This window comes from Phyllobates terribilis, unplaced genomic scaffold (genome assembly GCF_046119375.1).
Source record: "Phyllobates terribilis strain yellow unplaced genomic scaffold, ASM4611937v1 Scaffold_12__6_contigs__length_324123572, whole genome shotgun sequence".
Lineage (NCBI taxonomy): Eukaryota > Metazoa > Chordata > Amphibia > Anura > Dendrobatidae > Phyllobates > Phyllobates terribilis.
This window is the reverse complement of record NW_027362772.1, coordinates 208,098,475-208,124,309: the sequence shown is the minus strand read 5'-3', so window position 1 is coordinate 208,124,309 and position 25,835 is coordinate 208,098,475. Positions and strand designations below refer to the sequence as shown.

The following is a 25,835-nucleotide window of genomic DNA, read 5'->3' as shown; positions in this document are numbered from 1 at the left end:
AAATACTTAATGTCTGCACATACCCTTGTACAAAGGTTTGTTGCCATTGTATTTATAAAGACAAGAAAAGAGTGTAACTATTTATAAACAAGAAAAGACTGTAACTATAAACAAGAAAACAGTTTAGTGACAAAGAATTTATAATTTGTGGAGAAAGGTTGAACCTGATGGACCTCGGTCTTTTTTCAATCTATGTAACTATATAATGCAATTATTTATAAATATAAGAAAACAATGTAACTGTGCTTATAAACACAGGAAAAACAATAATGTAACTGATTCTATACAAGAAAACAGGGATAAGAAATTCTGTAGAGGATGGAAAATGAATATTTGCAATATTTTAAGCTCATTCTAAACTTTTTGGTTATTCATTCCTTCTAGCAAATAGCCCCTCTACCTGGGTGAGAGGGGACCTCTGGGGGCTATGTAACCAGCTGGCTGCCCCCCATTAGCTACAACTATGGGCCTTCTTTAGAATCCTGCACATCAGGAAGAGATTCCGAAATTCAGGTCTCGATCTGCACAAAGAAGACAAGTCTGAACGCAACAAGCATTTCAGGGACTGTTCACTTCCAGGGCTGTGTGGGGAGGGGAGCGTTTAACCCTGTAACCTCCTGCACATGGTACCTACACAAGTCCACTGGTGCCTCACCTAAGGTGACTGACAGCAGAAGGGGCATGGAAATCCTCAGCAATAGGGAAACAAACCTCATTGCCAGAGTGGTGGGCGACCGTGTGTGCATTTTCCTGCATGGACAGTAAAATAAAGTGTTAAAGCTGTGAGAGATTGTCTCCCAAGCCCAGCCCTCCTGCTTTCCAATCACTGACATCATACAGAGAGGGGGAGGGAGAGAGAACTGCAAGAGTCACACAGGGGAAGGCAGGCAGCAGGCAGGAGCAGGGACTCAGAGACGCACAAAGTGTAAAGTGTCCAAGGAGCTGCTGCACAGGGCTCTGCACTGGCTGCTCTGCACAGGGCTCTGCACTGGCTGCTCTGCACAGGGCTCTGCACTGGCTGCTCTGCAGGACTGGAGAAGCATCACTGCACAACCAAGGAACCCACACTGATGGACCCTCAAACAGCATGACCACAAAAAGCTGAAAAACATTTGTTTTAGAGGGAGAAAGCTCTTGGGGTGCAGGAAGCTGGGAAAACTGCTGTTTATGGTGACCTGTCTCCCTGGGGTGGAGAAGAAGGGGGATGTGTGGATGCCTTCTTACTTGTCCCACTAGTTAGCCAGGGCTGCCTAAAAGGATCCTGCACATGCAAAGGGAATTGTGCCATTCTGCATTGCTGTTACATGTCCCTGGAAGAGGATAAGAGGGTGGAGAGTGTCTCTAAGTTGCTCCTGCTTAGGATCCGTGGATTTGATGCTTATCCCGTGGATTATGGCTCCAGATCGGAAAGGATCCTGCTGCTGTCGTTGCTTGTGGTGGCCACTGACTATCAGCTTCATTATAGCTTCAGTCTTCAAAGGTGAGACAAACTTTGATTTGCAGTAGAGGTGTAATAAGATAATGAAGTGTGTCCTGGGCTGCGGGGAATTTGGTCATTTATTGGGATGGATTGATCATATATAGAATAGGAATCAAACAATGAATGGAGTCTATGGGTGCTGGAGCAGACTGCTGTACAAAGGAGGAAAGAGTCTAGGTGGACTCTAGGGATGTGAGTCATGCAGATCTAGAGCAACCTGGGAGTCCACAGCACTGGATAACTGGGTGGCAGCTAGAACACAATGCCCCATAGCTAGAGACAAGAACACATTGGAAAAGTCGGGGGATTTTCTTTGCTGCTATCTGTCACTTTATCTGGCAATTTATAAGGTGGCCAGAGAAGAAATGATCATCGTGTGCCATCATTTACCTAAAAGGGGCACTGGGATATACGACAATGGTTTAATTCTCAAATATGGATAGATGACATTGAATAATAGTCTACAAGTCACCGAGAAGAATGGCATTTTGGTGTCAGACCTTGTGATGGAGGTGGCTCTGCCATCTCTGGGGACGGGAAGTCTCACATGTTGGTGATTTAATTCCTGATGTCTATTTCAGAAGGCAACAGGTTGACAATAGAAGCACCACTGCACCTTACCAAGTATTAGCTCATGCCGGACATTGTTACATAAATTGCTTTTCACAAAGTCAGACCTAAATGCTAATATACCCACTTGTATGAGACCAGGAGAATGAAGAGCAATGTAACTTCCCTAGAACAGACACTATACACAGTGCAGAGAGCTTTAGCACCGCTGGGTCCCTCCAAGAAGCCGGATTGTACTGCTCTCTGGACTGGAAAATAAAACTGGAGGCAAAATTTAAGCTCTTTGCGATCTGACCCTTATTGGGGGAGGGAGGGTACAATAGGCATCTATGCCAGCCAATATGGAGAATGAAATGTCCCTCCCACCGTCACAATAGCATTAAAATAAGGGATGTGTTGCCAAGGGGGTTGATGCTCTTTGACACGGGGGGCAGGAGATAGAATTAATTTTGGCTGGGTGATTCTGCATGAGATAGGAGTAAGATCCCGAGTGTAGATTGGGCAGATCCCACACAGCAGCCCCACAGCTGTCTGAGCTGCATCCTCCCAATGCAAACTAGTTCCGCCCTGTAAAGTTTCTAACTACAGACGAGAGAATCTGAATTTTTTCTTTCTTTGTTGACTTCAATTTGTCTCAAACCCGGTGAATCAATTTGACATCTCGGGTGATGGTGGTCTGGTTATAGGACCACTCCTATGTCGTTTACCATGACTGTAAAGGAAATTCGAGCGGCGTATGAGGAATCCAAAGAGACCCAGCTGAAACAAATCATGCGTAGACAGAGGAGAGGCTCCTGTCATAATGAGATGTGCAAACTTGACTGTGTGTTCAGAGCACTGGAGGGAACAATGACAGACACCAGACATGGCTTAGGCTGGCACAGTCTGTGGATTTCAATGGCATCTCGGAAGCAGAAATTCTACATTTACCACAATTCTGTCCATTGACTTGTACTTTTTTTTTTAAAAAACTCAATCATATTCATTTCCTATCCAACAACATATTAATATTCCCTGCTGAAATCCATTGGAGCGGATGGGTTGATTCCAGATGGCATTAAATTCCCTGCACTTTTACAGAAAGATATAGTGGTCATCTGAAAGTCACCAGCAGATCATTACAGATTGGAAACAAATTGATAGAAATGTCCATTCTCATTTCTCTGAAAATACCAATACAACACAATGTTCTCCTTACACTAGTGTGAATGTAGCTTTAGACACCTGGAAGCCACAGGGAAGCACTACATATAGCAGAGATGGGTTGGACATCTTCATTAACTTTTCTGTATACTATATTGTAGTGGATTTTACTGCTATTAGAAATCCAATAAAGCCATATTAATGGACCTCGGTGTCAGTACATAGTTACATAGGCTGAAAAAAGACCTAGGTCCACCAGGTTCAACCTTTCTCCACCAATTGTACATTTTATCAAGTTCTGCCCATGCAGGCCGTGTGGTTCTATATAGCAAATGACATTGGAATCAAAGCTGAAATATTCAGAAGGATTTTTTTTTCTTAGAAATGAATAAATATAAGTCAAGTGACATTGACTCAGGCCGTAAAGTGACATAATACAATAGTCTGTCTATTAAAAGCCGTAGTCATGCACAAGCCCCCGTCACACCATTCACTGGATCATAGATGAGTGCGGCTGAATCATGAACCCCTCCGTGGTGACCTGTCCTCTGGAGTGACAGACACATTAGGAGCAGAGTTTGCTTCCTAACTTGTAAAAAAAAAAGAAGAAAAAAAGTACATTATGGTAAGGAAAGCGTTAATGATATATTCAGATGGCGCTTGTTATTAGCATAAATCCTGTTAATGAAATCTTCACTGATTAGCAGAGTATATTGCCAGTGATCCAATGCCGGCTGCTCATTAGCCTCTACAGGTGGTCGCCTACAGTAGCAATCATGTAATTATTACATGGCCAGGGCATTATTAGATGGCACAGCGGGGCACAGAGGTCAGCAAAGCTTTAATACAAAGGGTAATAGCCAGAGTGACCTCTAGGAGACATGAATGTACAAATTCTCATTACATCTATATATGTTTCACAGGCTGCTGCACTCAATAACCCTTTACAGATGTAGCAGAACTGAGTGCGTCACTTATCTAAAATAAGGATGCATAACTCACTAAGTCCCTGCAGTATGGCTGCCCGCAGCTTACATGTCATGATATCATAGTGAGCCGTGCCAGATTACAAACTTGGCTCTGCTATATCCTCCGTATGATATTGCTTTGTGTGCAGATAGAAAATCCTGTTAGTTTGGTGCATTCAGACTTGTATAGAAAAAGCTCCACATAATCATATAAAACGTATGGGGGGCTTGACAAGATACCATGCGTTACTGGGATGATTGGGGCCAGGATGCACTGCTACCTCTGCAGTTGTCATGACAGACTCCTCCAATCAGTAATGGTTGGTAAACTCCCTCATTTTATTCCCCTGACAAGCTCAACAGCACATCTCTGTTTTCTCTTCTCCCTGCAGAAGACACTGAGGCTCTGTATCTCTACTGCAGTTCTCTGCTGCGACCCAGTGTCTAAGCTGAGGCTAGAAGCACAAGACAAGGCTACACTGAGTCCAGGAGGTTCATGTGGCTGATGGGCGAGGGCAGGGTCCGGTGTGCCGTCTCATGTGGGTCTACACAAGATGAGGCTCCACTGAGTCCAGGAGGTTCATGTGGCAGATGGGCGAGGGCAGGGGACGGTGTGTCGTCTCATGTGGGTCTACAGAACACGAGACTACACTGAGTCCAGGAGGTTCATGTGGCTGATGGGTGAGGGCATGGTCCGGTGTGCCATCTCATGTGGGTCTACACAAGAGGAGGCTACAATGAGTCCAGGAGGTTCATGTGGCTGATGGGCGAGGGCAGGGTCCAGTCTGCCTTTTCATGTGGGTCTACACAAGACGAGACTACACTGAGTTCATGTGGCTGATGGGCGAGGGCAGAGGACAGTGTGCCATCTCATGTGGGTATACACAAGACGAGGCTACACTGAGTCCAGGAGGCTCATGTGGCTAATGGACGAGGGCAGGGGACGGTGTGCCATCTCATGAGGATCTCGTCTCCTGATTATCCTACATGTTAGGCTCCAGGTGATCTGATCCGTGACTACAGCAGCAGTTGGGCACCAATGTGGCTGTTTTTCTCGTCCCCAGTTTCGCACATTTGTGTTAGTCTGACGGTGTTGTGACCAGATGTCCAATGTTAGGAAATGGGGATTAATTTTAGGATACGCCATGTATCTCGGATGGGTGAAAGCCTTACTGCTGTGCTCTAAGGATGAGCAGATTCTGTCCAGTTACTCCGGGAAATTTGGTGAATCAAATGTGCAATGTTGTACTCCAGTGGTCTATAGTGACCAGTGGCATAGTGTGAAACTTGTGGGTCCCATTGCAAAACTTCCAACAAGCCCCCAAAAGTCACAGGTCTTTAATAGTACTAGTCTTTTCATATGAGGCAAAGGGACCTTTTGGTCTTCCTAGTCTCCAAGTCTCCACTTTTGCAATCTTTGCACCAATTATAGCTACCCCCTGCTGGTGTCTCTCCTGGCCACAGAACATAATAAACAGGTAAAACAATAAACAAAAATAAAATATACTGGTACTGCAGCCACACAGACCCGGTCATCTTCTTTGGTCCGGTGTGGTCACTTCCTCCGATGCCCGGCATCTTCGATGCTGCCAAGGCCCTGCAGCATCATAACAACAACACAAGTCATGACGTCTTGTTAGACACCCCACACCTCGTTGTGACATACGTCTCCAACATCATGACATTGTGGTGCCCAATGGTCTGAGGATGCCGGACGTCAGATCAAGAGACCCCACCGGACCAATGAAGGAAGACAACCAGACTGGAGCGGGGCCGTGCTACAAGACAGGTGAGGGCCAGATAAGTAAAAAATAATAAGTCTTTTTAACCCATTCCCAGATTTCAGCGTAATAGACGGCCCGTGGCCAATATTTTGCTGAATTCGCTCAAAGTGAATCAGAAAATTTTTTAGACGCAAGCGAACAATTATTTTATTTTTAAAATTTGAGGCGAATTTGATAATCAGTGAGCAGATATCCAAATATCTACCCAAGACAAAAAAAGTTATACCCCTGCATTCTTTTTTTTTTTTTTTTTTAGAAGTCACATGGCTATCCTATTTATCAATGTCCGACCATGCTGCCTCCGAAATAAGCTGTACACGTCCATCAAAAACAAAGCGGCACAAACTTTCCATTGCTACTTGGTTCTGACAATCGATGTGGACCACAGTGCTCCGACCCCATCATAGCATTGATGTCTTAAATGGAAGGAAAAATCCCTGTAACACTAGCAAATTTGCTGCTGTACAGCCGCACGTTTTCTAGCTGTTCTTCCTCGTTGATGCTGGTGGCAAACAATTAGAAACTACGCTGAATAGTTGTACGTGGGGTCAATGGAGGCGGCTGGAGGAACCTTCCCTAGAAGTTTCCTGGGCAGGGCCCTCCCATTTTGTTACAGCGATACACAGCGACATTGAAGTACTTCAGCTTCCATTACCAGACACAGAAGCTGCCGCTGCGGATGCTGCACCACCCGGACCCCTGTTCAGCATGGAGGACGGCTCCCCAGCCATCATGAACCGAAAAATGTTTTCTAATTGGGTATCAGATGCAATTCTTAGATACAGTTCAGCGTTATTGTAATTAGATGCATGAGGACAAGAAGTCGTGAGCTCAGGCACTAAACTCCATCGATTTCATCAGCGCAGTGGTTTTAGGCACATCAGCAATGTACTGTGAATGGTTCCTGCAACCTCGAGACAAATACATCAGGTCAAGCAATTACTTCTCACATCAGTAATTTAGACTGACAAGCAAAGTACAGCAGGCGGTAATGTGGAGCGCAGAAACAATGGGGGGCTGTAATGCACTGGAATAGACAAATCGCACCTCCGCTCTATCGTACGCAGGTGCGAGGAGGGAAAAACCCCGCAGCTTGTAGGAGAGGCAGACCACACAACAATAGCGCATAAGGTGACACACAAACACTGTACAAGCGCAGGGCTGACACAAATGCCGGGATTAGACAGATGGAGTCTGGGATGCAGGGCGTCCATGCTGCGGATTAGACTGAGGAGAACGATAATGTACACACCATGCACACAGTCGTTACCACTATACCAAATGTAGCAGCGCTGAGTGTGTAACAAGAAGGTTAGCTGTGGTTTTATATAGTGAACTCCGCATGCACCAAAGCGTTAAAGGGGTTGTCCTCCTCTGACATTTTTTTTTCTTTACACAGATGCATGGATTTGGGGCCAAAAATTATTTTTGCAATTGGGTTTCATTACAAATTTTGACTTTTACTGGCTCTTTGTTTCCTGCACGTTCAACTTTGATGTGGTCATAAATCAAGTAAGAAGAGTTCAGAAAAAGGCAGATAATAGTTAGAGACTCTTCTATTGAAGCATCAGGACTAGCTCACTGAGAGATTCTCATTTAACCCGTTCTGCCTTCACCAATAGCCAGTGCAACAAAAAGGCTATAGAAGACAAACAGTGCAACATTTATAATGAATCCCAATTAGAAAAAAGATTTTTAGCTACAAGTACATGTATTTAGGGAAGAAAAAAAAATTGCCCCAAAGGTGATCAATCCCTTTAAATGTCTTAATTCAGCTCTGCTACATCAGTATGTAGTGAGAAGAGTCCACATGAGCGTATATGTATTCTGTCTCTGGTCTGATGGGGGGTATGGCATCACGTCACTAATAACCGGTGTATTGCCTGGCACAGTACACATACACGTCTATGGCACAGTGCCAGGGAGCGGACCTGGGGGGGATCTCTGCAGCTGATTCAGTGCATGGCAATTCGCTTGTATATTTGATATTAAGCATCTTTTATTATAAGCAGGTTGAGCAGTAAAATATTCTAGGAGCAGAATGGCCGCTTAGATTTTCAATAACCGTTTAACAATGATTCTGCTTGTATCAGCATTAGCTCACGAGCAGCATGCAATTCAATTTCTCGTGTAGTTGAATTATCTGAACGCCTGACATTCCGAAATGTGACCTAAACCGGAGCAGAAGGAAGACAGAAAAAATATATGTAAAATCATCTACCACACTGCAATGCCTCATTTCTCATTTGGAGGCGCTGCAGAGCAGTCAAACATTTATCTGGCACTTTCTGCACACATCACAATGGCCGGCCACTCAATTCATTTATTGGGGACTTTTCTAGCAAAAATAATTGTTTGGGGACAACCCATACAGTTAGCGTATTCTCACATTCACCTGCAAAATGAAGTGATTGTTCAGTGGAGCTGTGAAAAGACCGCAGCGCTGGGTTTTTTGGCCACAGTGTGTGAATGAAGCTTTAATAAGAAGGAGCCGCTTATATAAGGGAGCATTAATCATATAAATGGGTGTTGTAATGGCCATAATAAGCCCCATTCCTATACAGTACTGTCACTCGGGACTTATTGCAGCAGGAATAAAATCAGAATGGAAATCCACAGCATTTTCCAGTAGAAAACAACCAGATAATACGTTCTTGTAGTGTGTATGGACACGGATACAAGAGTTTCTATATGAATAGCTTATATTTCAGCAGCATTGATGTCAGATTATAGGAATTGTAACATAAGTGTATTGTCCATGGTATCCCAATATATCATAACGTCAGTAATAAGAAGCATCTTGCTTAATTGTTGCCATGGAGATATCCAACCAATGGGAGAACCCATTCATTCTGGGGTCTAATCATCGGGGAGTTTGTCATTGGTGATGGTATAATGACATGGCATTTACTGAGTGGCCACATTGCGGTCATTTGACCGTAATGGAAAACCCATTTATTCTGGACTCCAAACCCCGGGGATGACATCACCAATGACAAACTCCCTGGTGATTGGAGCCCAGAATGAATGGGTTTTCCTATTTTGGTCAGATAACCGCAATGTGGCCACTCAGCGAACGCCATGTCATTATGACATCACCAATGACAAACTCTGATTGGAGCCCAGAATGAATGACTGCAATGTGGCCACTCAGTAAATGCCATGTCATTATAACATCACCAATGACAAACTCCCCTATGATTGGAGCCCAGAATGAATGGGTTCTCCCATTGGTTGGATATCTCCATGGCAACAATTAAGCAAGATGCTTCTTATTACTGAGGTATCAGGATACATCTTTTATCCAGGTATGAAGTTAGGCGATTGGCTCATTGCTTTGATGCAATTGATTGGTGACACATACATCTGGATTACTCCCTATATTTGCATCGATCACACACATAGGTTGAGCATTACATACAAAGGCTATAAATATGAGACATTTAGTACTGGCAGCCATCTTTTCTAGTGTCCCATCCCCTGATGACGCCGCACATGTGGTGAAACATGTTGGGGGGACTTGTGCTATGAGTACAGTTCATCCTATTCTGCGGTTTGAATGAAGGCACCCGGGTGCCGCGAAGTGTGTGCAGAAATACGAATACCACTATAAAATACTAAAGGCAGATTAGGGACAAAGTATTTTATATACCCCTAGGCATTTTTAATCAAATATGAAATAAAAGCTAAGTTTTATGGCTTGTTAGAGAGGGGTCTCTTTTGGGGTTCTCCCCATTTTGTAAATACATTATCAATATCCCCCTCCCAGGCCATTGTGCTCCTCACAGTTTGTTATGCACGATGAATGTGCGTTTTTGGATACATCATTTAGTTGCTTGACCCATTCCCATCACACAATTATCGTCAACAATAGGTCAATACCATTAGAATTTGAGAAATTATTGGCCAGTGTAAATGCAGCTTTAATCAGTGAGACATAGTATAAACCTGTAGATCACCACTATATCAGCAAGTAAATAGCATTTCTGGAGTTGATGAGCCCTTTTAATAAGTTTCTCTATAGCAGAGCTTCACTTTAAAATCTGAGGCCGCCACAAAGTGTTTTCTGGCTTCACTGCATGGATTTCACCATCATTCACCTCATACAAATGGGAGATATTTTGCAATCATTGCATCACTTCTGGCTATTTGCTGAAAGTAATATTAGTTTTGGAGGAGCAGAAATCGAAAAACAGAACAGATTGATGCAGGAATATTAGTTCAATAAATCTGAGCACCAGAAATTGCTACAGAGTTTTGGGACATTGTAGAGATTTATGACTTCAATAGTCGGGGGATGCAAAGTTCTGATTTATAGGCCAAGAACATTAAAGCGATCCTCCAACCTAGGACTGAAAAGTACATGTATACATTTGAACTGTATGGACACCATACCTGGAGCTCTGCGCTTGCTGCTGTGGTTCAGACTTACCACTGCACTTCCCATGTCATAGCGGGAGCCATCCTGGAAGCAGAAGGATAGGATTGCCGATCAGAGCAGAGGAGGCGAGGGCATCAAGTAGGGTGAGTGCACATGTGAAGTGTGCGGGCAATTGTAAGTCTACGGGAGGAAGGTGGTTTTATTAGTAGAAACTAATGGCTTACAAAATGTTTCCATGATGCAAGGAGCTATCAAAATATCATATATATCATAAATAGTGATCAAATAGTATAATTCATATAAGCAAAACTAATGATCATTTACAGGCATATTCCCATCACTGATTATTATGGTATCTTCTTGATAAGGTATGTCACAACATGCTGATCGGTTCAGGTCCAACCTCTGGCACTACCGCTGATCTGAAGAACTGGGATCCTTTCTGATCTGAAGGTCTTTTTGCTTTTCTCCTGCACTTGTAATCTTTGGCATTCTAGTTACTATTTGTACATAATGTGCTGCTTTGTAAATCATAGGAAATGGGAAAAAGACACTAATGTACGAAAACATACCTGTGGCACCATGATCTACCTTCGCCCGATCCTAATATTGTGTTAGGAAGTATTCATCGCTCCTTCTCACTACATTGCTATAAGATCTGGTAGGGGGCTTCTTGCAGCAGAAATCTTGTTTTTCTGCATTGAATACCAGCAAATCTTGTTAATGAGTAAAGCCCGCTTATACATTAGATGGCAATGGTTCAGCTGATCGATCGAAAGGCCACCTCCCCTGTACACAGGAGCGTTCTATCAGCCGAGTTCCTTTTTCTCTATGATAGAGCCACCGCCAGACATGACTGTTCTCAGGGAGAACAAAAGAATTGTCCTGGATCCCTACGTTCCCCGACATTCAATTATTCGGGGCCCCCATACACATTAGACTGTTGGTGGCTTCACCAATCGATATTGGTGGGTTTGGCCGACATTAGACTAATGTTTATTTTGGGCTTTAGCCACTAGTTGAAGATGGAGGTCATTAGTATACATACCCCTTTCCTCTTATATCTTCCCCATGTGAAGGATTGTTAGGGTTGTACAAAGCCATCTTAGTGGATTACAGTCTACTAGTCATGTGTCTCAGACATCCTTGTACTTATACATGGCACACTCTAGCCATGTGCCTCAGACATCGTTGTACTTACACATGGCACACTCTAGCCATGTGCCTCAGACATCCTTGTACTTATACATGGCACACTCTAGCCATGTGCCTCAGACATCCTTGTACTTATACATGGCACACTCTAGCCATGTGCCTCAGACATCCTTGTACTTATACATGGCACACTCTAGTCATGTGTCTCACACATCCTTGTACTTATGCATGGCACACTCTAGCCATGTGCCTCAGACATCCTTGTACTTATGCATGGCACACTCTAGCCATGTGCCTCAGACATCCTTGTACTTATACATGGAACGCTCTGGTCATGTAGCTTTGACATCCTTGTACTTATACATGGCACACTCTAGTCATTGCCTCAGACATCCTTGTATTTGTACATAGCACGCTCTGGTCATTGCCTCAGACATACTTGTACATGCCACACTCTGGTCATATACCTCAGACATCCTTGTACTTATACATGGCACACTCTAGTCATTGCCTCAGACATACTTGTACTTATACATGGCACGCTCTGGTCATTGCCTCAGACATACTTGTACATGGCACACTCTGGTCATATGCCTCAGACATCCTTGTACTTATTCATGGCACACTCTAGTCATGTGCCTCAGACATCCTTGTACTTATACATGGCACACTCTAGCCATGTGCCTCAGACATCCTTGTACTTATACATGGCACGCTCTGGTCATGTACCTTTGATATCCTTGTACTTATACATGGCACACTCTAGTCATTGCCTCAGACATCCTTGTACTTGTACATGGCACACTCTAGTCATTGCCTCAGACATCCTTGTACTTGTACATAGCACGCTCTGGTCATTGCCTCAGACATACTTGTACATGGCACACTCTGGTCATTGCCTCAGATATAATTGTACATGGCACACTCTAGCCATGTGCCTCAGACATCATTGTACTTATACATGGCACACTTTAGTCATTGCCTCAGACATCCTTGTAGTTATACATAGCACACTCTAGTCATTGCCTCAGACATCCTTGTACTTATACATGGCACACTCTAGCCATGTGCCTCAGACATCCTTGTACTTATACATGGCACACTCTAGCCATGTGCCTCAGACATCCTTGTACTTATACATGGCACACTCTAGTCATGTGCCTCAGACATCCTTGTACTTATACATGGCACGCTCTGGTCATTGCCTCAGACATCCTTGTACTTGTACATGGCCTGCTCTGGTCATTGCCTCAGACATACTTGTACATGACACACTCTGGTCATTGCCTCAGACATACTTGTACATGGCACACTGTAACCATGTGCCTCAGACATCATTGTACTTATACATGGCACACTCTAGTCATTGCCTCAGACATCCATGTACTTATACATGGCACACTCTAGTCATTGCCTCAGACATCCTTGTACTTATACATGGCACACTCTAGTCATGTGCCTCAGACATCCTTGTACTTATACATGGCACACTCTAGCCTTGTGCCTCAGACATCCTTGTACTTATACATGGCACACTCTAGTCATGTGCCTCAGACATCCTTGTACTTATACATGGCACGCTCTAGTCATTGCCTCAGACATCCTTGTACTTATACATGGCACACTCTGGTCATTGCCTCAGACATCCTTGTACTTTTTCCTACCACAGCTGATGTGATTTACAATGATTGATGGTCACAATGTTAGGTTACAGGGGCCTATAATGATGGCCTTGTATTGAGCCCAGATCATGGAGTCACTGGAGTTACTGGCTTTATGCTATGGAGGGGGATTCTCCCAGCTGGGACCCAGCGCTCATTGTCCAGACCAAAGCACATGAGTACTGGGGGACACAGAGTACTGGAAACCAGCAGGCAAAAACGGGAACTAGTTTACAGCCATGTATCTTATAACGCCACAACAAACATATAGAAATCCTCTGTGACTTCTGTAAAGCTGTCCATACACAACCATTTGCTAAGATTGATGGATTTTCTGACAATGTATGGGACTTCTCAGTGCTCTCCTGATGGCAGATCATGGCTTTCACATTGGGAGGTTGTGTATTATGGGGTAGAGGAAGAAAATTCCCACAGACCATCAGCTCTCAAGTGTAAGGGGCCCGATGCTCTGCAAATAACTGTCAGACAAATGATGGTTGTGCCGATCGTTCAGCCATCAGATCTCTCCTGACTCATCCATCGGACATGCCGGACCTCATCCTTCTGGGAGAGTCACGAGTACCCCATAAACATTAGACTGTCTGCCGAGCCAGACGATGTAGTGTAATGTGTATGGAGGCGTTAAAGCTGGAACCTGGAACTGGCAGATCATCTAATGTGTATGTTGGCCTCCCTAAGGATTGCCAGTCATATTCCAACATACCCAACCATTTTTGTCAAGGAAAAATTCCCTTATCTCCACATGGTCAGTGAAGTGTATGGTCATCCTGAGGAACTTTGTAAACTGCAGCCATATTTCAGCTGATCCTATCAGTATGATGTAAGGCATGGAGGGTAACTTTCATCTTTTTTGTGCAATTAGAGTTGAGCTCCTTACACTATCACTTATTAATAAAGTTACTTGTTCAAGCCAAAGTTACGCCCATTGTTTACATTTTTCTGTTGTGTGTGTGCATGCGTGTGCGCGTTAGTGTGTGTGTGCTTGTGTATGTGTGTGCGTATGTGCTTGTGCGCGCTTGTGTGTGCGCATATGCGTATGTATGCGTGTGTGTGTGTGTGTGTGTGTGTGTGTGTGTGTCTGTGTATGATCAGAGACTGAAGACCCCTTTTCCTAATGAAAATGTTAAGAGTGTAATGCTTGGATACAGAGAGGAGATGTGGGCTGTACATCAGTATAGTCACTGATGACCTGTTATCTATGGAGTGCACTGACCAGAGCCTATGACAAATCGCTATAGATCAGGGATTTTTAAAAAGAATTACACGAAGATGTGACTTTTCTAGTAATTAGATAAACAATACATAAATTTAGACTTTTATTTTAGCGTAATATTTCCATTTTCCTGTTTAAAGTGAATCTGTCAGAAGTTTTTTTAACACATAATCCGAGAGCAGAATAATGTAGAGACAGACACCCTGATTCCAGTTATATGCCACTTACTGGGCTGCTTGCAATAGTTTTGATAAACTCCTGCTGATTAATACAGTTATTTTATCACTATCTGACTAGTAAGCTTGCTGCCATGTAGTCCTCCTTATTCATGAGCGCTGTATAACCCCCACCCCACCCCTGATTGGCAGGTTTCTGCCTATGCATAATGTACACAGAAAGCTGCCAATCAGTGGTGTGGGCGGGGTTATACAGAGCTCAGCATTCAGAGAACTGCTAGATCTGCAGCAGAGAAAACAGTGATTTTATCAAAAGTGCAGGCAGCAGCCCAATAAGTGACACATCACTGGAATCAGGGTTTCTGCCCCTACATCATACTGCTCTCAGATTGGGTAGGTAAAAACCTGGTGACAGATTCCCTTTAATATGTGCCAAGAAGTCATATTCAACACTTTAGTTCACTTTTACCGAATGTTCTTCTACATTTTAGCTGCAGGTATTGGCATGCCAGAGGTTGTTAATATAATTTCCCATTATTTATGTAGCATCAGTATTTCTGAAACCCTGACTAAAAAATTGACGTCAGCCTCCCATCCCCCCACCACCAATACGGCTCACAATCTTATTTCCATTTCCAGGCCACATACCTGCTGGAAAAACTTTATAGAAGGCCAGCACCGCTTCTCCTTGCAATCAATACAAGCTTACTAGGTGGAAAATACAGTCAAGTGGCAGACGACTGTAACATCCATCAGCTTTATAGCGCAATCTGTCCTAGTTCCTCAGACAGGAATGTCATGAAACATTTTGCTTCTATAAACCAGAAGAGCCAGTTAAAAACAATTATCATTGTGGCTGGGAGCTTTGCCTCTCTACGATGCCCCAGATCGCTTCCTCTCGTAGTGTTATTAAGTAGGGTGGCAGAGGACTGTGCCGTGTCTGCTGAAATAAATAATAATAATATATGTCCTGTAGTCGCGTCTTAAACAATTGGACATCACAAGAAGTCTAGAACAAGGAACAAAAGGCTTCCTCATTGCTGTAAATGTAGGACATGTTGGCATAATAACTTTCGGAACGTTTGCTTCTGTAATCCTTCTTGTAGAGCAGAAGGTGATGTTGTCTATGGTTTACAAGCCAAGAGGGTGGACAAAGGAACATACAAACTGTATGTTAATGAAAGAACATACCAGGTGAATAATATGTTTAGCATTTGGTTACATTGGGTAGAAGCCCTTTTAATCGGGTCATTAATGGACTGAACAAGACACAATCATTCATAATCATTGGCCCGTTGATACATCAGCCGAGGAGCTTGTTGATAGACTGATCGCATCTTTTGTGCTGCCTAAAAAATAATCTGCAGCACATCTCCCCATGTATATCACAATACAGTTTGCATAATAAAGTGTAAAAGAGCATTTAAATAAGCACCATAGACTTTTATCGTCAGCTGGTGCTTATAATGGCCGGAAATCTGCCCGTAGATATGTATTCTTGACATATGGGTAGATGTAATGTTGATCACTCAATATTTAAGTAGAACAAACAGAAAAGAAACTATTATTTAAAAATAAATGTATCTTGGTAAAATTCTGATGTTCATTTCCAGTCTTGGCCCCATGCGAATATGTCCACCAATCAAACGTTGCTTGATCACAAGCTGATATGGCTGTTCATCACACGGGATTATCTGCCCGTGTAAATGGGGCTTTACTGTACGAGGATAATCTGCCACCCACTTAGAATTTTTGTCTTCAGTGTTATTGAGCTCCGGTAAGACTTTTCTCCATTAATATTTTAGTCATGCGGAAAAGCTAGTCCTGTTTAATTCCAGTTCATTAAGCTGTGGCTTTCTATTAAACTGGCACCTTTACGGGTGGGAGTCATTTTCCGTCTTGCGTCTGATATTTTTGAAGACTAATCAGAATCACATGATGGAGCGGACACTTTCTCTGGTAAAATTACACTTTACTTTTTATTGCTAAATGACAAATTTACAACTCAGGGAATAAATAATAATGTATGGTCAAAATAAAGCTTCAGAAATGGACGGCAAATAGGTTGATGGGCTCTGCACCAGGAGTAGACGTAGATTTTTATGCATTGAGAATTTGCTTACGTCATATAAAATAAAGCAAGGACACCAAAGCAATTACAAAGGAAGCACGAGTAGCTCTAGGACAAGGATTTGCTGCTGAAGGAAAATTTTCAATTTCTCTAGGAGCTGCGCCTGAACAAATCATGAAAGACCCCAAAACACTTGAAAAAAAAGTTGTCTGAATCCATCCTTTTTGGCAGGACCGGCCCACCATATCAAGAGTATGGGGTCTCCTAACTCTCACCCAACAGAAGATATCAAGGGAGAGAAGGATCGACTAGAATTTCAGTGCTCTATCCTTTTGTTTTCAGGGGAGATAAGCCTCTCCTAGAGTCAATCAGCAATGAATACATCAGAAAATAAGCAATATATCACAGTTCTGAGCCAGCCATAGCAATGGGATAGCTGTCGATTCAGCTGGTAGCCATCTCCCTTGAATCCCAGTCTATTGTGCATTTCAGTTGTGAGATGGGAATAAGTAAATACTGGTTTTCTCAAGCCCGCCAACCATATGACGTGTGTGGGGGCCTCCTAAGTCTCACTCAACAGATGATGTTGGGAAGAGAAGGATGGGGCAGTTAAAATATCAGTAGCTGATTCTTTTATTTTCTCTCCCTATTGAAAACACATGGATTCTCAGCTTAGTCGAGCATTCATGTTCATTGGGGAGTTGGGAAAGGTAATTGTCTACAGATACCATTGAACACAATTGTGTAAAAGGAAGTTATCAGCTCCTTGTGCCACCATTCAGCCTGTGCATCTGAGGCTCAGTGCATCAGGCGCAATGAAGTCACTAGATTGCACCTGCTGTGCAGTGCCTCAGTCCACACACTGTACAAAGAAGAGCAGCACATTGGGGGAATGGGGCTAGTTGAGTAGTTTCATTATTTTAATGTTAGTACCGTGTGGACACTGACCTTGTGTGTGGGGGAAATGATGCTGTAAGAGGCAATTGTATTGTGTAGGAGACAGTGGGGGCCATCATACTGTGCGTGGAGGGCTGTGGGGGCCATATTAGGGTATGTGCACACGGTGCGTTTTTTATGCGGTAAATCCACTCGGAATTGGCCCCAAAAACGCATTGCAAACCTTATCCCAAGATTTTCTATGAGAATTTGCAAGATCTGTGCACGTGATCAGGAATTTTCCTGACAGGATTTCACGTTCGTTTAAAGAAGCAGCATGTTCATTCTTTGTCCAGATTTGCCTGCGTTTTTCCTATACAATGCATTAGAAAAAACGCATGGCAAATCTGCAGGCAAAAACACATGAAAACGCATAAAAAATGCTGTGGAATTTCCTCAGCGTTTTTGCTGCCAAGAGGTGCAGAACCTTGCAGAAATTTCTGCAAACAAATACTGATTGTGTGCACATAATCTTAGTGTGTGTGGGATATGGGTGATCATCATACTATTTGGGGGTATCCTATTAATTGGAGCCCATGCTATTGTGGGAGTGGGGCTGTATGGGCCATCATCCTGCTTGTGGGGGCCATCATAATGTCTGTGGGCTGTGGCCGGCCATCATATCGTGTGTGGGTGCATCATACTAAGTGGAGCCCTTGATATTGTGTGGGTGGGGCTGTATAGGCCATTATACTGTGTGTGGGGGCTGTGTGGGCAATGATACTGCATGTGAGGGGCTGTAAGAGCCATGATATTATATCAAGGGATGTTTGGGTCATAATAATGCATGTGGAGAAATTATCAGGGCATCATAATGTGTTGGTGGGTGGGGGGATACTGTGGTAACAAATTGTTTTGGGGAATTCACTGTGAGGATATCATACTGTGAGTTGGGGGCATCATAATCTATAGGGACCATGAAAGGGGTATTGTAGTGGGTGAGAACACTAAGGGGCTGCAGTAGAGTAGTAAAAGCCCACCTATTCCTCCAAATTTTTTGAGGTGTGGGCAGGGAGGACAAAATTTAGGACTTTTGCTTTGGAGCCCCATGATTTCAATGTAGGCCCATTCTCCTAATATCAGCCCCAAGTTCCCAATCCGTCAACACATGCTACCAATTCCATAGTAATGTCAGCAGACTCCTCTCACTGTCCCTGTAATTAAAGCATCCTCCCTTATTTCCTCTGTAGTTTCAGGAAGCCTCTCTCCTCTCTACTTTTCACAGCAATTCCCTCGCTTCCCTAGTGGTCACAGCAGGCCCCCTCGCTTCCCTAGTGGTCACAGCAGGCCCCCTCGCTTCCCTAGTGGTCACAGCAGGCCCCCTCGCTTCCCTAGTGGTCACAGCAGGCCCCCTCGCTTCCCTAGTGGTCACAGCAGGCCCCCTCGCTTCGCTAGTGGTCACAGCAGGCCCCCTCGCTTCGCTAGTGGTCACAGCAGGCCCCCTCGCTTCGCTAGTGGTCACAGCAGGCCCCCTCGCTTCGCTAGTGGTCACAGCAGGCCCCCTCGCTTCGCTAGTGGTCACAGCAGGCCCCCTCGCTTCGCTAGTGGTCACAGCAGGCCCCCTCGCTTCGCTAGTGGTCACAGCAGGCCCCCTCGCTTCGCTAGTGGTCACAGCAGGCCCCCTCGCTTCGCTAGTGGTCACAGCAGGCCCCCTCGCTTCGCTAGTGGTCACAGCAGGCCCCCTCGCTTCGCTAGTGGTCACAGCAGGCCCCCTCGCTTCGCTAGTGGTCACAGCAGGCCCCCTCGCTTCGCTAGTGGTCACAGCAGGCCCCCTCGCTTCGCTAGTGGTCACAGCAGGCCCCCTCGCTTCGCTAGTGGTCACAGCAGGCCCCCTCGCTTCGCTAGTGGTCACAGCAGGCCCCCTCGCTTCGCTAGTGGTCACAGCAGGCCCCCTCGCTTCGCTAGTGGTCACAGCAGGCCCCCTCGCTTCGCTAGTGGTCACAGCAGGCCCCCTCGCTTCGCTAGTGGTCACAGCAGGCCCCCTCGCTTCGCTAGTGGTCACAGCAGGCCCCCTCGCTTCGCTAGTGGTCACAGCAGGCCCCCTCGCTTCGCTAGTGGTCACAGCAGGCCCCCTCGCTTCGCTAGTGGTCACAGCAGGCCCCCTCGCTTCGCTAGTGGTCACAGCAGGCCCCCTCGCTTCGCTAGTGGTCACAGCAGGCCCCCTCGCTTCGCTAGTGGTCACAGCAGGCCCCCTCGCTTCGCTAGTGGTCACAGCAGGCCCCCTCGCTTCGCTAGTGGTCACAGCAGGCCCCCTCGCTTCGCTAGTGGTCACAGCAGGCCCCCTCGCTTCGCTAGTGGTCACAGCAGGCCCCCTCGCTTCGCTAGTGGTCACAGCAGGCCCCCTCGCTTCGCTAGTGGTCACAGCAGGCCCCCTCGCTTCGCTAGTGGTCACAGCAGGCCCCCTCGCTTCGCTAGTGGTCACAGCAGGCCCCCTCGCTTCGCTAGTGGTCACAGCAGGCCCCCTCGCTTCGCTAGTGGTCACAGCAGGCCCCCTCGCTTCGCTAGTGGTCACAGCAGGCCCCCTCGCTTCGCTAGTGGTCACAGCAGGCCCCCTCGCTTCGCTAGTGGTCACAGCAGGCCCCCTCGCTTCGCTAGTGGTCACAGCAGGCCCCCTCGCTTCGCTAGTGGTCACAGCAGGCCCCCTCGCTTCGCTAGTGGTCACAGCAGGCCCCCTCGCTTCGCTAGTGGTCACAGCAGGCCCCCTCGCTTCGCTAGTGGTCACAGCAGGCCCCCTCGCTTCGCTAGTGGTCACAGCAGGCCCCCTCGCTTCGCTAGTGGTCACAGCAGGCCCCCTCGCTTCGCTAGTGGTCACAGCAGGCCCCCTCGCTTCGCTAGTGGTCACAGCAGGCCCCCTCGCTTCGCTAGTGGTCACAGCAGGCCCCCTCGCTTCGCTAGTGGTCACAGCAGGCCCCCTCGCTTCGCTAGTGGTCACAGCAGGCCCCCTCGCTTCGCTAGTGGTCACAGCAGGCCCCCTCGCTTCGCTAGTGGTCACAGCAGGCCCCCTCGCTTCGCTAGTGGTCACAGCAGGCCCCCTCGCTTCGCTAGTGGTCACAGCAGGCCCCCTCGCTTCGCTAGTGGTCACAGCAGGCCCCCTCGCTTCGCTAGTGGTCACAGCAGGCCCCCTCGCTTCGCTAGTGGTCACAGCAGGCCCCCTCGCTTCGCTAGTGGTCACAGCAGGCCCCCTCGCTTCGCTAGTGGTCACAGCAGGCCCCCTCGCTTCGCTAGTGGTCACAGCAGGCCCCCTCGCTTCGCTAGTGGTCACAGCAGGCCCCCTCGCTTCGCTAGTGGTCACAGCAGGCCCCCTCGCTTCGCTAGTGGTCACAGCAGGCCCCCTCGCTTCGCTAGTGGTCACAGCAGGCCCCCTCGCTTCGCTAGTGGTCACAGCAGGCCCCCTCGCTTCGCTAGTGGTCACAGCAGGCCCCCTCGCTTCGCTAGTGGTCACAGCAGGCCCCCTCGCTTCGCTAGTGGTCACAGCAGGCCCCCTCGCTTCGCTAGTGGTCACAGCAGGCCCCCTCGCTTCGCTAGTGGTCACAGCAGGCCCCCTCGCTTCGCTAGTGGTCACAGCAGGCCCCCTCGCTTGCTAAAACATTATGGCAGCCCATGTCCACCTTGCAGATATGGCCATTACATTTTGCTATCCACAGCAAGATCTATGAAATGATATATTCTTTCATGTTACTGTAAATAAATAATTTCGAGGTCAAATGGGTTGTTACCATGAGCCGAGTGTGAGAATTTGCGCTTATGCTCCGTACAACTCTATAGGAGATACATAATGGCTGAGAGAGTGCTGGTCCCGTATTTTAGTGTCCCAGCGTTCAGACCTCCAAGCATGTGTTGACTGTTAATATTAATGGGTACAATTTCTGTAAGGGAACATTGCAGGTTGGTCTATAATGCAAGAAGTGCGGCAGCAGAGTGGCCCATGGTTGGTGGAGGGCACCGCAGCGCAGTCAGTGCCGGAGCGCAGAGCATTGTGTTTATATAGGAGGTGAGTGCAATGTCCTAGAAGCTGCTCATGGTGCACACTGATAAGCAAACCCCACAGATGATAAAGTTTATCTGCTACTGGAAATGCCTGGCTTGTATATACACAAGAATGCTGCTTATATAGTAGGAATATATTGTAATACAAATACAATGGACAGAATATGCGGCTCCTGGGCAGCAATAATATGAGGAGTGCGGAGATTGGAGGACTGTAATACGGGCACAGCGTCATCTGCGTCTCGCTCTCACTCTGAGTGAAATAAAATCTTTTTTTGTAAATCCAAAATTTACTTTCATTTTGGAGTCTGTCACATCAGTTTTATTCTCATATGTGATCTGTGGTTTTTATTCAGTCATATTTGGCCTCGGTTTTTTAAATAAAAATCGAAGCTTCTCCCGCTCATTAATTGTAAAATACAGACATCAAACTGATAACTTTTTTTTATATTTTTTTTTATCCATTTCATAGTTTTCATATCTATAATCTAAAAAATTTGGGTTGAGTCATTATGCGCGATTATACACGTGTCTTTTATGATTGTTAACTAAGGTCTTTTGTCACTGTATGTTGATAACAATGAAATATTGTCACTGTTATGAATTTCTGTGACCTGCACATGACTTCTTAGCGGTACTGAATGCACTTGTATATTGCTTGACAAAGGTTCTCTCTTTTTAAACCGAAAAGTCGCCGCCACTACGGGCTATTAAATCACTAATATTTCTATGATTCTAATCAGTGTGCTTCCTCCATTTCTTAATTTATAATTGGAGGAATGGTAATTGTCTGAGAGGCTTGGCACCCTTACATTTTCTTAGGTGGTGCTGCTTCATTTTTTTTTTTAATCTGTTTGTCTTTTTATCTATCTATCTATCTATCTATCTATCTATCTATCTATCTAACCCTCCCATTGTAACGCCGTTGCTGGCGTCCCTGCATGTTTACTCTCCCTCCTCCCGTCAGGGACACTGACCTACTCACCACCATGGCAGCTCAGCGGCGTCTCCTTGTTCTGCCATGACTTCCTGCTCCTGGCCCGTGCATCGGGCGTGGGTCTCCAGGCGGCACACTTTGTGTGTGCGCATGCTCCCCGCTTCTTAAAAGGGTAGCATGAGAACTCTGAATCTGCCCCAGCCAATAGCTGGGAGGCATCTACTACTTAAAGCATCCTCCCCTGTAGGGAGGTGCCTGTACAACTCCTCCCTTTTTAGTGTTAATTTGAGTTTGTCCTGCTAGTTAGTTATCAGGTCCCTGAACCTATTCCTGAACCTAGTCTGTTCAAACCTGAACCAGTTGCTGAACCTGCCTAGTCTGAACCCGCCTAGTCTGAACCCAAACTTGTTCCTCTTATCCGTGTTACCTGAACTTGAAGGCACTCCGGCGGTACCTGAGCCTGAAGCTGCTCCGGCAGTACCTGATCCTGAAGCTGCTCCGGCGGTACCTGAGCCTGAAGCCACTCTGGGGGTACCTGAACCAGTAAGCCCAGATTGTGGCATAGTGGGCCAACGATCCATGTGTGTGACACCCATATTTGTTCCATATCTATCTATTAGTGGTAGACTATGTGATGTGATAGCTGCAGGGCATTATGGGGAAACTCCATGCAAATAAAATAGCAGGGACCTGCAAATTTAAAGAATTTCGACTCAAGGTTAATCCTTGGTGGATTGATCCACTCCTCTCTATTCGAGATAGATAGATGGAGAAGAGAGATAATAGAAAGAGAGCGATAGAAAAAATATAGTGAAGCAGCACCAAAAATGCTTTTTGGACATTTATTGTTTTAGTCCAATATGATGTAAATAGAAAAATAAGCAGCTCTACTAATGATGTGATAAAAGTCAAAGACTTTTTATTAGCCCATGTGGCAATGTGTCAGTTCCATAACAGAAGCTATCTCAAGCCAAAAGGTTTTCACCTTTATCACATCATTAGGAGTTCTGCTCATTTTTCAAAAGATAGATAGAAGATAGATAATAGATCGATATGAGATAGATAATTGACAGATAATAGACAAAAAGATATGTGATGGATGGATGGATACATACATAGATCCTTTTGTTACAATGAAAGCTGAGAAGAACATTGCAGGTGTTATAGGTTGGACATTTATCTTAATCCTTTCCTGTTTCTGCCATGTACATAAGAATATTCTTGTGCTTTGTCTAGAGTTAATATCTTCTCATATGTCAGAAAGTCCTCAGCGCCATCTTCTTTGTCACAAGTTAACCAGCCCCGTAAGGAGTGTGATTAGGTCTGGTCACCCAGAATCCATGATTATTGCCGGACGGTGGATCACTGTCACAGTGGAGTGGCCTCTATTAAGGTTTGCAGTTGAAGGCATCACTTACCAGGGAGTGGAAGGGATAATTGGAGCAGAACAGAGACCGCTTCAAGCAAAGAAAATAAGTGGCAAAGCAAAGATAGAGAGGAAGAGATTCATTTATATATATACGAAAGGGATGGATAAGAAAGCATAGGGGCGTGCTGCCGGATTCATGGCAACATCTACTTGTAGGAGCCGTGAATGAGAAAGGTAGTGTCTAAACTAGAAACGCGTGAGCCGACTCACATTTCCTTCATTTAGGTAGATTAGAGGCAGGAGTAGAGAAGAGATGGAATCTATCACTCGGCGCCACACACTGGGTATCTGCTGCATTGTGCAACTGAGCCCAATGAGCGCACCAACACAAGACAGAATACAAATCTATACATTTTTAATTTATCCTCCACGAAATAACAACACTCTAATAAGTCAGCGAGTTGTCGGCGCTCCTCGGGCGGTACTACCCAGACATAAATGGAGGTTACCAGGCCTATGTGTTCTGCAGATCTTCTGCTTGTCCTTTATACAAGAATGTTAGCAGTGCGGATGTGACCTTATTCACAGGACCATCGGCTTCTCAATGATTTCATATTATTAGAACGTTATAATTAGGGCTAATTAATACAATTACATGTAGGTTTTAGAGGAACCGTTGTAGAGACTAAATGACTGCTCAAAGGCATTTACGAAGAGAACATTAATAAGAGTGAAAAACTAAGTACTAAAAGTGTTGTGGTTCGCTAACCTACTCGTCATGATTTAGTCCTTAAGTGGTGTCTCAGGAACATTAGTCACAGGGGGAGATGTGGGGGCAATTATTTATATCTTGCCTATTGAAGTTTGGTGTATAGGAATCTTCGCTTAAAGGAGTTGTCCACTACTTTGACATTGATCAGCCGGGGTCCTGCATGCGGCACCCCCGCCAATCAGCTGCTATCGGTGCCAGCGGTAGCGGCCGCTGGCCGGAAGTCCTTACCTGCGCTGCTTGGCCATCAAGTTGCAGTGGTCGCCGATTGTTGCTGCACATCCTCCTCCTATTCAATTGAATGGGAGGCGGATATGTAGTACCCCGCGGCGGCTACTGCAACTTGACAGCCAAGCCCCGCAGGTAAGGACTTTCGGCCAGTGGCCATCGGCGGGGGTGCCGCGTGCAAATATACCATTTCTGTTACTTAAATGTATTTATTTTTTGGGTTAAAATGTATTTTTGCAATAGGATTTCATTAAAAATTGTGGACCATTTGTCTTCTACAGCCTCAGTGTATCAAAGTACATAGCAGACTCTTGTCAACCAATTTATGAGCAACTCAAAGTTCAACTTTCAGCTGGTCCTAAATCAACTTGGAAGATGGTTTAGGAAATGAAAGATAAGAGTACGGACCCTGCCATCAGATTAAGGTTGCTGACAGAATCCAATGTTATCTCATTGTGCTGTTTACTATGTACTGTGATACATAGAGGATGTAGAAGACAAATGGTCTAAAACTATTAATGAAACCCAGTTGCAAAAAATGCTTTTAAAGAGGATGTGTCATGGGTCAAAAGTGGTATTCTATTTTTTTTTCTTGTATTATATTTGGTTTCTAATTTTTATGGTATCTACCAAGGAGGCGTGGCTAACAGGATTCTTCTCTGGGGGTGTGGCTATTTGCTGCTCTGCATTATTACCCTATGAGCCACTCTCTCTTGTAAAGACCACAAAAATAAGCACAATATAAAAAGGCCCATATATCTGGGACAGTTTTTTTTTTTAATCTAAAAAAAGAAACTTGTAATACCCAGGAGTAGAAGAACTAAAATAAGAGCAAAAACTGGACACTTTTCACCTGGTGACAGATTCTCTTTAAGTCCGAAATTCAATTGTTAATGTTAACATTGATCCTAATAGTGTCCATATATCCCCTAATTTTGTAAAGCTGATGGTTCAGCATTTAAGCTGCCTACTACAGATTTACAACT

At 45.2% G+C, this 25,835-nt stretch overlaps 1 protein-coding gene across 4 annotated transcripts in view; it reads left to right on the top strand.

Annotated features, from left to right (window-relative positions):
• Positions 1–820: 820 nt before the first annotated feature.
• Positions 821–25,835, top strand: part of NECTIN1 (nectin cell adhesion molecule 1) — a 463,174-nt gene continuing 438,159 nt past the window's right edge. For 3 of the 4 annotated variants that reach the window (XM_073656638.1, XM_073656640.1, XM_073656641.1), the window contains exon 1: positions 821–1,480. In XM_073656638.1, coding sequence (XP_073512739.1) covers positions 1,375–1,480 — 106 coding nt within the window. In that variant the 5' untranslated portion in view covers positions 821–1,374. The remainder of the gene's footprint in view (positions 1,481–25,835) is intronic. The other variant, XM_073656639.1, reaches the window with a different exon arrangement.